At 36.5% G+C, this 14,159-nt stretch overlaps 2 protein-coding genes across 7 annotated transcripts; one reads left to right on the top strand and one right to left on the bottom strand.

Annotated features, from left to right (window-relative positions):
• Positions 1–1,392: 1,392 nt before the first annotated feature.
• Positions 1,393–8,322, top strand: LOC111793050 (EEIG1/EHBP1 protein amino-terminal domain protein). 6 transcript variants are annotated; one of them, XM_023674742.2, is made up of 9 exons: positions 1,393–1,545; positions 2,111–3,054; positions 4,198–5,087; positions 5,720–6,017; positions 6,148–6,372; positions 6,742–6,915; positions 7,408–7,593; positions 7,683–7,796; positions 7,965–8,322. In XM_023674742.2, the coding sequence occupies exons 2-9, from the start codon at positions 2,356–2,358 to the stop codon at positions 8,271–8,273; spliced, it is 2,895 nt and encodes a 964-aa protein (XP_023530510.1). In that variant the 5' UTR covers positions 1,393–1,545; positions 2,111–2,355; the 3' UTR covers positions 8,274–8,322. The 6 variants fall into 6 exon arrangements, with proteins under 6 accessions (XP_023530510.1, XP_023530514.1, XP_023530513.1 ...); XM_023674746.2 differs by having other exon boundaries at positions 1,402–1,545; positions 2,116–3,054; XM_023674745.2 differs by lacking the exon at positions 1,393–1,545 and adding an exon at positions 1,554–1,711.
• Positions 8,323–9,552: 1,230 nt separating this feature from the next.
• LOC111793052 (putative adenylate kinase 7, mitochondrial) lies at positions 9,553–12,473 on the bottom strand. Its single transcript, XM_023674747.2, has 4 exons — positions 12,039–12,473; positions 11,138–11,278; positions 10,746–10,973; positions 9,553–10,016 (listed from the first exon to the last, which is right to left on the bottom strand). The coding sequence occupies exons 1-4, from the start codon at positions 12,384–12,386 to the stop codon at positions 9,864–9,866; spliced, it is 870 nt and encodes a 289-aa protein (XP_023530515.2). The 5' UTR covers positions 12,387–12,473; the 3' UTR covers positions 9,553–9,863.
• Positions 12,474–14,159: the final 1,686 nt, after the last annotated feature.

Raw genomic sequence — 14,159 nt, forward strand, 5'->3', positions numbered from 1 at the left:
CGCAGTGTTCAACACGCGCCTCTGTTTTCGGCCGTGTGTAATTATTCAAACTCCGTCACGCTGTTACACGCGCTTTGAATGCGAGTGTGGAGACAATATTCTGGGGGATGACGTGGGCTTTAATTTAATTAGTTGTAAAGCAAGTTAGTGAATGCGTCGCTATCCGCCAACGTGCGGAGCAGGTGAAACCACATTGAAATAAACGCTCCATACGGTGTCGTTTTGGGCCTCTTGGTTTATTTTATTTTCTTACTATTTAATCTCCATTATTTATTATTATTAAGGAAAAAAATAAAAAATAAATATTTACATTTTTATGTAAATATCACGTGAGAAATTATTATTATTATTGAGATAAAATATATATTATACTCAGTATTAAAATATTATATTTTGAACCGAATATTTACACATACACATGTTAGATGAACATGATTCTCCACAATGATATGATATTGTCCACTTTGAGCATAAGCTCTCGTGGCTTTGCTTTGTATTATTGGATTATAAACCCCTGATCATTCCCTAAATTAGCCGATGTGGGACCTTCATCATTCAACAACACATTTTTCAACTAAAAAAATGTAAACCGTTACTGTTTTCTCCCAACCCTGTTTTCACGGGAAAAAACAGACAGGCAACCCTTTAGTCAAGCTTCATCTAGATTCTTCCATCATATCGAGCGGAATTCTCGATCATTTTGACGAACAAAAAAGGTATCTTTTTCAATATGATTTTTTCGATAAAGGGTTTTAATCAGTTGACTCATTCTAAATAGACTAACCGAGGAGTTCCATCATCTCGTGTAAGTGACAAGACACACTCGTCCCCTCTAGCATCTTGCTTCGAAAAACCGTTGTGGATGCTTGTATTGCTCTCCCACAATCCTGTTTTCACATTTTAAGCAGCTCGCTGCTACTACGAGAATCACTTTTGCTCCCTTGTTTTCTAGCTACTAAGATATTTCAGTTCGCTCGGTTGTCTCTTGCCTGCAGAGCCGAGACCTGCTGTTGTTGAGCGACAACAAATGAAATATCTCTATATCGGAAGAAAATTATCCACGATGAACGCAAAACTCGAAAGCTAGTAAGACCCCTAGACCTGCCTAATATTATTAAAATAAGAAAATATTATTTAATTAATTGGAAATTGAATTAGTCCTCTACCGACAATTTTGTTATCATGCGCAATTTCAAACAATAAATAAAAAAAGGAATTTAAAAAAATAAAAAATTCGAAAGCTAACAAAAAGGAATTATTCTTTTTTCTTTAATTATTAATTATTTTAATTATTAATTCAGCATTTTTCTTAATATTAATTAGCACAAAAATAAATCTCTGTTGCTCCATTATTGGGTTTTTATTTAATAATGCAAATTCGATAACTTTATTTTATTTTGTATTATTTATTTATTTATTAAATAATAATAATATAATAATAACTAATTTATTTGTATTTTTAATTCAGGCTTTCTTCTTCACCACCGGTGTTGGTCTGTCTCAGTCAGTGGAGAGGAATGGTTGAGCCGTCCCCCTTACAGGACGGTACGTTTCACCGTCTTTCCTCCATTGTTACCGGTTTCTCTAGCTTCAAGCTTCTTCTTCTTTAGCCTACTTCGTTATCAACATTGCGGTTTGTCGGTTGCGTTTTTGGTGGAATTGAACTGTTCTTTGAAATTTTTGCATTCTGCTCCGCAGGAATGGTTTTGAGGTTTTTTTTCTGAATTTTTGAGATTCTTTCGTGTTTCGGTTGTTGTCCTATTGCATTTGATCTGGATCTGGTGATAGTGGAGTACCTTTTGGAAGTTACTCACAAGCTTCGTCTACTTGCTTTTTTTAGCTTCAGTATACTGGTTTGAGTATAGTTGTTGATCTTGAAGCAAAATCAACTATGAAGTAAAGATTTCTCCCGATATTAGTCTAGTTGCAGCCTTGGATTTTTCTATTCTGGAAGCGAGGAAACGGAGAAATGTTCGATTGCAGTGCCGTACATTTTGTTTTTTGTTTTCGATTAATAAATGTATTGGTTCTGTGGCGGTTATTGATGAGTGCGTTTTGAGTTTTGTTGGTTTGTTGATTTGTTGATTTGTTGATTTGCTCATTTTTACAGTGTAGGCGTTGATTGATGGTCGTTCTGGAGCCTGCTGGTTGCTGTGCCCTGGGAAGAGTTCGTTTTAGATAAGATATTGTTGTTTGATATTGCTCTGGAAAATTTGCATGGTTATTTTGTTTCTCCTCGGCGTTAGTTGTTATGGGATTTGCTATGTTTGGCTATAGATCGTGATGTGGTTACTTTACCTTTTGATTATATTGGAGAAAATTGTTTATTGAGGGCTCTGCTTCGGTTCTTCAACAATGGTGCTTGGTTTGAAAGGAAAGCATAGGAGAGGTGAAATTGTTCACGCTGATTATAGGATCCATGTTCAGGATATAAAGCCCTGGCCACCCTCACAGTCGCTCACGACCCTGCGCTCTGTGTTTATTCAATGGGAAAATGGCGATCGCCACTCCGGATGTACCAATCTTGTTATTCCGACCATTGGATCTATAGTTGGCGAGGGAAAAATTGAATTCAATGAATCTTTTAAGTTACCTGTCGCTCTGGTACGGGACATACCTGTTAGAGGCAAGGATGGTGATACATTCCAGAGGAACATTTTGGAATTCAACTTGTTTGAGTCTCGCAGAGAAAAGACTGCTAAAGGCCAATTGTTGGCTAGTGCCACCGTAGATTTGGCTGAATTTGGTGTCGTGAGAGAGGTAATGTCTGTTGCTATTCCAGTGCATTGCCAGAGGAACTTCAAGAACACACTTCAGCCAATGTTGTCAATTAAAATTCAGCCAATTTATAAAGGACAAACCAACAACTCACTAAAGGATACCCTATCCAGGAAGATGTCATTGGACAGTTTTGATGGCGAATCTGTTTCAGCCTCAGACTATGGAGATCCAAACAAGATTGCATCTTTCACTGATGATGATGTTTCATCTCACTCTTCCATGACTACGTCTTCTGCTTTGGAGCCTGATGGTTGTGTGCCACCTACTGAAGAGGTATTAATTTGTTTTTATAGTTTTTTTTCCCTTTCATCATGCTTGTATGTAACTGCTACAATCAATGCTGGCTTTTATTGCATCAGATTACCATTGAGGTAAGTGTTAGGCTTCATTACTCTTTAGACTTTAAGCCTCAACAGAGGCATTTTCATTGTTATGTTAGCTGTCTGGTGGCTTACAGATAAATATATTTTTATGACAATGCATTATTGCATATTCATACTGTCCCCCTGAAATTAAGTAAACAGTATATTAAAAAAAACTTTCCAAAATGACCCAAAAATTAGTACTGCTAATCTTCTTCTTCTTTTTTCCTCTCTGTGTGCACAGTAATCGCTAATCAGTGCTCTGTTGTGGTATCAAGGCCACAGTTTCTTTTAAAATACGTGAACATTATATTTAATCTCTTTTCAGGTGGCCTATATATTGTTAGGATTAAATTACAAGTTTAGGTAATTTAAGTCCCTAAATCTTTGGGTTCTTGAGCTTAAAAGAATGTCTAATAAGTTCTTAAACTTTTAATTTTGTGTCAAATAAGTTTTTGAAATTTAAAAAGTGTACAATATATTTTTAAACTTTCAATTCTATGCGAATAGGTCTTTGGATTTTCAATTTTTTATCTAGTAGGCCTTGCATTTTCAATTTTTTTTGTCTAATAGGTCATTGATCTATTTGACATTTTTTTAATAAAAAGATTCATAGACCTACCAGAAAATTTAAAGTCCTATTAGACATTAAGTTTATTTAGTTTTTGACACGAGAACTTCATTAGCTAGGGTGGAAATCCCTCCAAAATTACGTGCAGAAAACCCAGAATCAACAAGAAATATAGCCAAGAAAGAAAATTGTAAAGCCATAGCATAGACATTCTGGATTTCAAAGCCCCTCTTTGACCAAACCATCCGAAGCAGCATTAAACCCCCAGGGAATATAAATGGATGGATTAGAATTGCTAGGAGAGACAAGTTTGAAAGTTTGGTGACTAAACTTGTAATCTAACCTATTATTAATCAATGATCTCAACGTCTTGTGATTTCATGTAATGTGAAGCCTGATACTGGACCTATATCCTTCTCCTTTATGTCATCTACTGCTTCATAGGATTTAATGTTTCAAACTATACATGATATGATTCTGCAGGGTGGCCTAAGTACGTCGATTCATGGAACTGATAATAGACAGGAGCATGCCTCCATTTCAAACTTGGAGCCTGAAAAATCGAATGTGACACCAGAGAATGGAAAACATGGAGGTTTGAATTTGAAATCATCTTCCTCCTCATCAATAGAATTATCCTCTGATCCAGGAAGTCCTGAAAATTGTGCTTCTATCTCCAACTCTCGAAAGGTCGGTTCAGTTTCAATTGATAAAACTGGTAAAAAAAGTTATACAGTTTACTATTCTTCACCTCCAAAACATGAACAGCATGAGAGTGATATCTACAACCATGGGAAGGTTGAAGTTGCCGATCATTTGGCAAAGGAGAGTAATGGAAGGAAATTGAACGGGAGGAATTATCAGGAGGCTTCAAATGTTGAAACAGAAGAGGATGGAGATGATTATCTCTCGGCTAGACAAGGCGATACTGTAAAGCAGATTGCTGTGGGAAGTGATGCAGTTTCAAGCATAGTTCAGAAAAATGACAGATTAAAGCATGTTAAGTCAGTTCGATCACCACATTCAGATAGCAGCTTAGAAATTGTCAGAAGAAATGAAAGAAGGGATCCTAAACCATATACAAAGGATACAAAGAATTCCTTTTTGGACAGCAAAGTCCAACAATTACAGAACAAGATAAAGAAGCTTGAGGGAGAATTGAGAGAAGCTGCAGCGATTGAGGCAGCTCTTTACTCTATAGTTGCTGAACATGGAAGTTCCATGAATAAAGTCCATGCTCCAGCACGGCGTCTTTCAAGGCTGTATCTTCATTCTTGTAGAGAAAGTTCTCAGTCACGGAAGGCCGATGCTGCTAGAAGTGTGGTTTCTGGATTTGTTTTGATAGCAAAAGCTTGTGGAAATGATGTGCCCAGGTATTTTTTTTAAAAAGATACTATTATAATTATGATGTTCAATATTTCCATTTAAATATTGTTCATCATCCATCTCCTCAAGCATGTTGGTTTTCCAAAGCACACATGCTTGGAGAACCAAAATAGTGGAGATAGCTGCAATTCATGGTTATGGTGTATTGGTATCCACTTTTCTTTTAGAACTGTCTTTTAGCTTTACTGAATTAGGCAAATACTATACCCCATTTGATATCCACCTTTCCACCGATGAGTTTCTTTCTATTGTTATTCTACATTTTACAAATATTTTCAAAATCCAAGTCATGTTTTGGAAACTAAAAACTTAATTCTTAATTTTTTTTCCCTTTTTTGGAATTTAGCTAAAATTTAAAATGTTCCACTGAAAAGAAGTTGGGAGGAAAACAAGCACAATGTTTAAAAATAAAAAGATTTAAAAACTAAATGGTTATCAAATGGGCCTTAATAATATTAATCAAGTGTCTTTGAAAAGGATCAAAGGGCAAAGTTTCTCTGTTTTCTTTTAACTCGACGTGTGATCATGACGTATTACATTCATTAAAGGCAAGGATATGTGCAGTGAGATTGTATGAACTAGCTTACTTACTAACCCGGTATCTAACTATAACTTACAGGTTGACTTTCTGGTTATCAAACTCAATAGTCCTGAGAACAATCGTAAGTCAGGCTGCGGTGAGCCTGAAAACACAAGTTTCGTCTGGATCTCAGTCAAGCAAAAATGATGCTAACTGGGAAAGTAGTAAAGCAGCATCTACACTAAAATGGAAAGCGGCGTCTCCAAACAAAAGAGAGAATGGAAATGGCAGGCATGGAAGTTCTGGTGACTGGGAAGATATACATACTTTTACATCTGCCTTAGAAAAGGTTGAGGCTTGGATCTTCTCCCGTATCATTGAGTCCATCTGGTGGCAGGTGTTAAATGCATTTCCTTCCTACATTTCTTCCGCTTTAAATTAAAGTAAAAATAGCCTGGGAACTCAGAAAATTGAAATAACTTCACAAAATTGTATTGACTTTCTAACATGTTTCCTTTCTTTTCTAGACATTGACTCCACATATGCAGTCGGCATCAGCAAACACAATTAATCAAGTTTCCAGTCCATCCTCAGGGAAGAGCTATAAGAGAAATTCTAGTTCAGTCAATCATGATCAAGGGAACTTTTCATTGGACCTTTGGAAGAAAGCTTTCAAGGATGCCTGTGAAAGAATTTGCCCCGTTCGAGCTGAAGGACATGAGTGTGGTTGCTTGCCTCTTCTGTCTAGATTGGTACGTTTGATTGATTTTGCCTAAAGCAATTATTCTTCTATATCAAATTAGCAAGGGGAAAATCTGTAGATCAATCAAATAGGAAGCATTTATGTGATATTAACCACCTTTTAACACTCGTGACCGTATTTGTTCGATAAAAGGTGAGCCTTTGTACCCTAAATTAAGTACTATTAGAAGGCTAGCAGTACGCTGATAAGTACCGGTCTACAAATAATTTCTTATTTGAGGGTGCATGATGGTAGTTATAACGATTTTCTCGTAAAGCTCGTTTACTTACCACTTACAATGTATTACATATATTTTTTAGTGTAGTGGGGCCATAGTTATAAGAAAGGGAATTATAATGCATCTTTGTTACGTTATTAGATAATGGAGCAATGTGTCGCTAGATTGGATACAGCAATGTTCAATGCCATTCTTCGTGACTCTGCCGATGAAATACCAACTGATCCTGTATCGGACCCTATTAGCGAGTCTAAAGTTCTCCCGATTCCAGTTGGAAAATCGAGTTTCGGGGCTGGTGCACTACTTAAAAATGCAGTAAGCTTTCCACTTCCCAGTTGATGTCTTCTATGAAATTGGTTTGTGAGGATTCTTTTGCCATAAGCTCAACATTATTGCCTTTCTCTGTCTTGTGAACCACTTTCTTCTTCATCTTTTTATCTGTTTCTTGTTTAATTACTTATTGTTCATATTCTCATTTGGTTAGCGAGAACACCATTACTATGCACACCTACCTTCAATATATTGCACTTCTATTCACTTTCTTGTTGTTTAGATGACGTCACAAACATTTGCGCTTCTCTCAATAGAACGCGTGCTTGCACCAAAATTTGCATATTTTTGGAAGCCAATTTCGTAGTTGTGGGTTGTTCTTTCTCAAAGATGATTATTGCGTCAGCTCTGTTCTCCTGTCTTCTTCTTCTTTTTTGTGTGTGTGCGTGCCTGCGCGCACGTGCATTAGATTGATATCCAGTGATTTGATCTCTTGCCAAAGATGCTCAGGGCATTAGCTGTGTTTTTATGGTTCAGATTGGAAACTGGTCGAGATGGTTGACTGATCTTTTTGGCTTGGACGACGACGATCAATGTGATGAAAATAATAACGACGAAGGGAAAGATGCTACCACCCTCAAGTCCTTCCATCTTCTGAATGCGTTAAGTGATCTCATGATGCTTCCTAAGGACATGCTCCTGAGCCAGTCGGTAAGAAAAGAGGTATAATTCTAGGATCCCTTTACCCATTTGTCTAATTAATTATTCAACTTCCAATGCATATACTCATTTCACAAACTATATCTTTGAAGGTATGCCCTTCATTTAGTGCACCAGTAATCAAGACCATTCTTGAACATTTTGTTCCAGACGAGTTTTGCGAAGACCCGATCCCTGATGCTGTTCTTGAAGCTCTTGATATCGAGGTTACTTGAGTATAGATATTCATGGTTTTGGTCCTTAATTTAGCACTTACTCTTACATTACTCTTATGATGTGAAATCATTGTGGCATTCCAAGGCACATCTTCATCATTATGCCTATCTTAGTTACTAAAAGAATATGAGAATCTAAGTTCCTTTGTTCCACAACAGGAGGATCCATCTGAAGTCGACAACAACTTCGTCACGAGTCTCCCGCACACAGCAGCCTCTGTATCCTATCATCCACCCTCAGTAGCTTCTGTAGTGACATTCATTGGCGAGGTCGGTACGAAGCCCGAGCTAAGAAGAAGCGGGTCTTCAGTGCTCAGAAAATCTAACACCAGTGATGACGAGCTAGATGAGTTGAGCTCACCCTTTGCTTCTATTCTTGACGCTGCAATTTCTCCATCAACACCAGCTAGTAGAACTTCTCCCAATGCTACAAGGTACGATCTTCTTCGAGACGTGTGGGGTGAATAGCGAGTGAAAAAAAAAAAAAAAAAAAAAAAAAGAAGAAGAAGAAGAAGAATTCATTATGACAAAGTTAGATAGAAGTTGATCGATAAATGCAACAAGATGAGGAACTGAGGTGTTCTAAGCAGTGGGTTTGGGGATTGTATATTTATGTATAGAGTAAGTAACCCGAGTTTCTTGTAGGATTGTTCAGCCTGAGATCCATTTTTTATCCCTTTCTTTTTTGCAATGAACTTGTGAAACTAGAATTATTGGTAGCAAGGAGTAGCAAGGAAAATGCTAAACAAGGGTAAGATTACATTATAGCAAATAGTAGTAATGTATCTGAATTGAATTTGAGCATAGTTTAACTGATGCGTATTTTTTTACTATAAAATTATAAGGTTTGAATGTTGGGGCATGACTTGACATGCACGTGGCCAAATTATGTTCACAAACAAATAATATGTCCTTCCTCGTAAGAAAAAGAAATTAAATAAGAAAAGACTGAAAGCTTAGAGATCATTGGATATATTTAGATCAAGAAAAATGTCTGCCCATGGAGAAGTAAAAAACGGGAATTTGAGAAAACAAGACCCCTAAGAGCGTCGGGTAAACTAATTATACGATATGGAATTCCCATGGTTGCTAGAGACATCACTAAATCACCTAGGGATGTCTCTTTGTGGAATTCCCATGGTTGCTAGAGACATCACTAAATCACCTAGGGATGTCTCTTGCAAAGAAGAAGTAGAGTCCACTCTCCGCCTTTACTTAACCTAGTAGGGCAAATAGTGACCCTATTTATATAGGTATTCATAGGGCACGTTCCTAGATCTCCTGCAACAAGAATCAGATAGTGGACTGATCCATGGACTGATCATTTAATCCTATTCAACCGGTTAAAGTTGAAATCTTAGAAATCCATGGTGGAAAAATTTAGATCAAGAAAAATGTCTACTCATGGAATAGGTCAAAGCCTTTTATCAAAGTCATAAGGTGAATTTGAGAAAACAAGACCCTTAAATTAAAAGTGTCTTGTAAACTAATTACTCGATTTGGAGTTCCTTCAGCAAGACTGGTAGAGACATTACTAAATCACTCAGCCTATCCGACTGATATAATCTAGAATCCACTCTCGGCCTTTACTTAACCTAGTAGTAGACCGATAGTGAACCTATTTACATGCGTATTCATAGGGCACATTCCCAGATAACGAGAACCAGATAGTAATTTGAAAGAATAAATGGATCGGTCATATAATCTTATTCAACCCGTTAAAGTTGGACCATGCTAAACCATAAAAAATCACGAAAAATGCCGCTTTTATATACTATGATAATTTAGAGAGAACATGGTTATATATCTCTCTTATTTCTCACTTCTACACATTACAAAAACTCACAATCTCACAATCTGGTTTGCTTTACATTGCATCCAGCAAACAAAAATGGTTAAAACAAAGGTTAAAAATAAATAAAAATATTAACTGAACTAAACTTCAACACTTGATATATTTGCCGGAGGAAAACTCCTGCATGAAGTCATGTCAATTCACTCTCACATTCATATTTACTACTACGCCGGAATGGTAAAAAAAAAAAAAAATGAGCCACATCAAGTGGTTAGCTTTTGTGTAGAACCAACAGCATTAATATGCTGTAGATGTAATGCTTCCAATAACCCTTGCCATGTTTCTCCAGGTCCTCCTGTTACTTGAAAATCAACAAGTTTCCTCTGTCTTCGGTAGTAATCTTCCAATGGTTTCCTCTGAAAGTCCCAAAACAGATATGATCAGAATTGTATTGTATTCCTTGTTAGATCGTTATAGAAATACATCAAAACGGGCTATCGAAGGCTTTTATGCTTCGCCTTTACTAATCTACGTGAAGACTTCGCCTACTTCAAAGCTAGTTTTGTTAAAATATCATTTTGGTATAACTTCGCCTACTTCAAAGCTAGTTTTGTTAAAATATCATTTTGGTCCTTATACTTTAGGACTCATAGAACTTTAGTCAGTCTCGCTCGTTCAAACTTCTAGTTTTTCTACTTCCTATAAATCCTATAAATCTTAAAACTTGAGATTAGTCCTCATTGGTAGTTTGAAATTGGCAAACTAGCTATTATAATTTCCATACGTAGAAAGAAACAATGTGCATATGTTTCCTAAATTTATAAAAGGGAAGACTCATAGATACTGATTTGTTTCTGAAAAAGTTAACCATAAGCAGGCAGCAAGGATGACCAAGGCCCAAATTTCAGTATATTCACAAGTATGAAGACTAAATTTACGCATTCGAAAGTATATAAGAACGAAAATAGAAAAGTCAGTCTTTTAAGTATGTGACTACAATGGTATTTTAACTAGTTTTACATGGTTCAATTTACCACTTGGAAGCTTAAAACTATGACTTTATATTGCCTTGAGCCTTATAAACACTGACGTTATTATCGAAATTCAAATATTGGAACGCCTACTTAAGAGTTAAATGTTGTTACCTGCTCCATAGAGGTTTTTTCTTTCCAGGAATATTCTGTGGTAGCAGAAAGGCATTTTGGCTCTTTGTCCTGTGGCTGAAGATTTTGATTACTCCCAGAGCTGCATATGGTGCTATATCCATGTAAGCCAGAGAAGTTCCCAGAACCTAGATTCTTTCTAATCAAAGGCTCTTCAGTGGTTTTGAAATTAATGACCAAATCAATATCTGCAATTTGGTCGAGAATCTCCTGCAAAGACGAACCACCCATTGGAAAACGAAAAATTTAGCACCATTGGTATTAGTATTCTCTAGTAACAATGTCAGTAAAGAATCACCAAGAAGATTAGAGATTAAAGCTTCATTGGAAATGAAGAAGAAAAGCCATATGCATCCCAAGGAAGTGAGACTTACAGCTTGATTCCTTGTTCTTGGAATTCCTTCAAGAATGAAGCCTGATTCACCATTGCAATAGCCTTCTTCTAGCCTCTTTGACAACAATCTGAAGATGATTTCTTCCAAAACAGGCTTTCCTTCATTAATTGAACTGGCAATCTGAAATGGAGGAGAGGGAACATGTTAAATGAGACTATCTCATCATACAAACCAACAAGGATCCCCATGATTTCAAAAAATTCATGCTTGTTCAAGCCTGTTCTTCATTATAATTCGACATTGTCTATTGCTGGCTACAGTCAAACAAACAAAATAAAATGGCACACACAATGAATCAAATTCAATGCTTAAATTGTGTCACTTTCTTTTATTTATCTATCTATTCCCTTCTAATATTTGTTTCTCATGTCGTGCTAAATTAGACCATTCTTGTCCTATAAACATATCATATGATCATTTATTCAAGACAAAATTAAATCCCTCCACCGTACGAAGCTATTCACAATTGTATTGACAACTTTCCTTTTAATAGATCAAAAGATTACTACTAGGAGGTCTTTTTGTAACAGGTCAAAAGATTGAAGATTACATTTAATTTCCAAACAATAAGAACAGAATTGAAGCTAGATACATCATAGATCAAGGAAATTTCATATGATTTAGCAACAAAAATTAACTAAAATCACGTTTCAAACATCCAAGTGGAAAGGTTTACAAATTCAGAAACTATTCTATAAGTTATACCTCTATATCCTTGAGTTCTAAAATTCAGAAACTAAATGCATTCCACCATAAAATTGCACCTACTAAATTCCATTCCAAACGCATAATACAAGAGCTCGAGCCATTTCATACAAAATCATACATCAATTTCAAGTTATGCATTACACAGAGTGAAATCAGATATAAGAACAAGAACCTGCTGGTAGATAGAAGACCGAGGATTAAGCTCCTGACGAACAAGGCTCCCCATGGAAATATGAGGAACATCGAGAAGCTTCGAAAGTCTCTCAGCATAAACATGTTTCTTCGCGCCAGGGTCTCCCAAAACCACCCACTGCACTCCTCTTCTCGGCATCCACCCTCGAGAGTCCACCATCGCCTTGCCTTGGCTCCGATCGCCACTTACTCTCTCGAATTCCTCGTCGTCCTCATAGTAATCGTAATCCACCGCCGCCGCAGATCCATACGCTCTTCTCGCGATCGGAGACTTGTGGCAGTGGCGCAGAGACCGCGCCACCGTGCAGAGGTGGCTGAGAACAGACATGGCGGCGGCGGAGCTTTGGGGTTTAAGACGAAAAAAAGGGAAAAAGAGAAGAAGAAAAGAACAAAGAAATTCAATGGTTCCGAAGAAACGAAAATGAGGTTTAAGACATGAAGTTGTATTTAAATGCCATTGAAATCTCTTTTATTTACAGAATTGCCATTCTCTTTCCTCCCGTGTTCTAGGGTTCTCTTGGAAGGCTATGTGCCACGTGTCATGCTTGAAAATTGAATCCCCCATTTCATGGTGCCACGTGTCATACTACATGCCACATCTATAAATATATTTGTATTATTTTAGTTTTGTGATCTAAAATTAATTTTCCTTTTCTGATGAATTTTAAAATGTGTCTATTAGGGAGACGTCTCCACATTTTTATAAAAAATATTTCGTTCTCCTCTCCAACCAGTATGAAATTTCACAATCCACTCCCCTCGAGGGCCCAACGTCCTCGTTGGCTCTTAGGGTTCCCTCATCTGGGATCCCGGGAGAAGAGAATAAAGTTAGCTCTTGCGAACAGCTTGATGCACTATCTCCCTTCAACCCTTTGAGCGAAATGCGGCAAAAGGAAGGGAAATTCATGGACCGACCCCATCGTCTCCACCCCGTAGGAACTACGATATCACCCCAAGGACGCCTTTGGTATCTAGGGGTCGCAGACCGACCATAGAACCCTGTCTGCCCAATGTTTAGCTCTAATATCATTTGTAACAACGCAAATTTACGACTAGTAAATATTGTCTACTTTGACCCGTTATGTATTGTCATCAGTCTCAAGGTTTAAAAACGCGTCTACTAGGGGTTACACGTTCTTTTGTTGGGTTGAGAGATTTTTTTTTTACCCAACCCAAAAGTTCGGGTTGGTTGGATCGGTAACCAAACCCAACCCAACTCAACCCTCTATTTTTGGGTTGGGTCGTCGAGTTGTCAATTTTTTTTAAAATTTTATTAATCCACGCCTTATAATTATTCGGATAAGATAAAATATATTAAAAGTTCACAAACAAACACAAATCCATCTATAATTATTCACATAAAAAAAATTAGTAAAAACAACGAGCATTAACATATTAACATAGTTCAACATCGTCATAAAACTAAAGATAGCTAAAACCAACATTTCTCGATTATGGGTTAAAGTAAGAAAAATATAAAGATAAATCATCAAATTAAATAAACAATAAAAATATTAATTTAAAAATATTGTATATAACAAAAATAAAAATACTATAAAATATTTTAATTGCAATATGGTGTGACGTCAACCCAGCCCTAAACTAAACCAAATAAGAAATTAAAAATAATATAAAAGAAATTAAACAAAATAATAATAAAAAAATGTATATGACTGGTCCTTATAAAGGCGTGCAAACGTATTAATATTGAAAAATTATTAATATAATTTATATATTTTTATTTGGCTCGGGTCAACCCGAATGTTTTATCCACGAATTTGAAATCGAACCGATTCAGTTCAGATTCTGAAAAATGAACCCAACCCTACCCAAAATGCTAATCCAATCCGTCCCAACCCTTATCGTTCGGGTTGGGTTGGTGTGGATTGTCAGGTTGAATATACACCCCTAGTCAGCACGCCCAAAAAAAAACAAATTATTATTATTATTATTATATTTAAGTCGTGAATGCCACTTGCTTGCCGAGTTGATCCAATTTTTATTAAATTTAATTTCTTGGTCAACAAGTAAGCTCACAACACACTCCTTCGACACGCATTTTGGTTGATTATATAAAACCCACAATCTATCTCGATTGTTT

The sequence above is a fragment of the Cucurbita pepo genome, chromosome 4 (genome assembly GCF_057944985.1).
Source record: "Cucurbita pepo subsp. pepo isolate OVF chromosome 4, ASM5794498v1, whole genome shotgun sequence".
Lineage (NCBI taxonomy): Eukaryota > Viridiplantae > Streptophyta > Magnoliopsida > Cucurbitales > Cucurbitaceae > Cucurbita > Cucurbita pepo.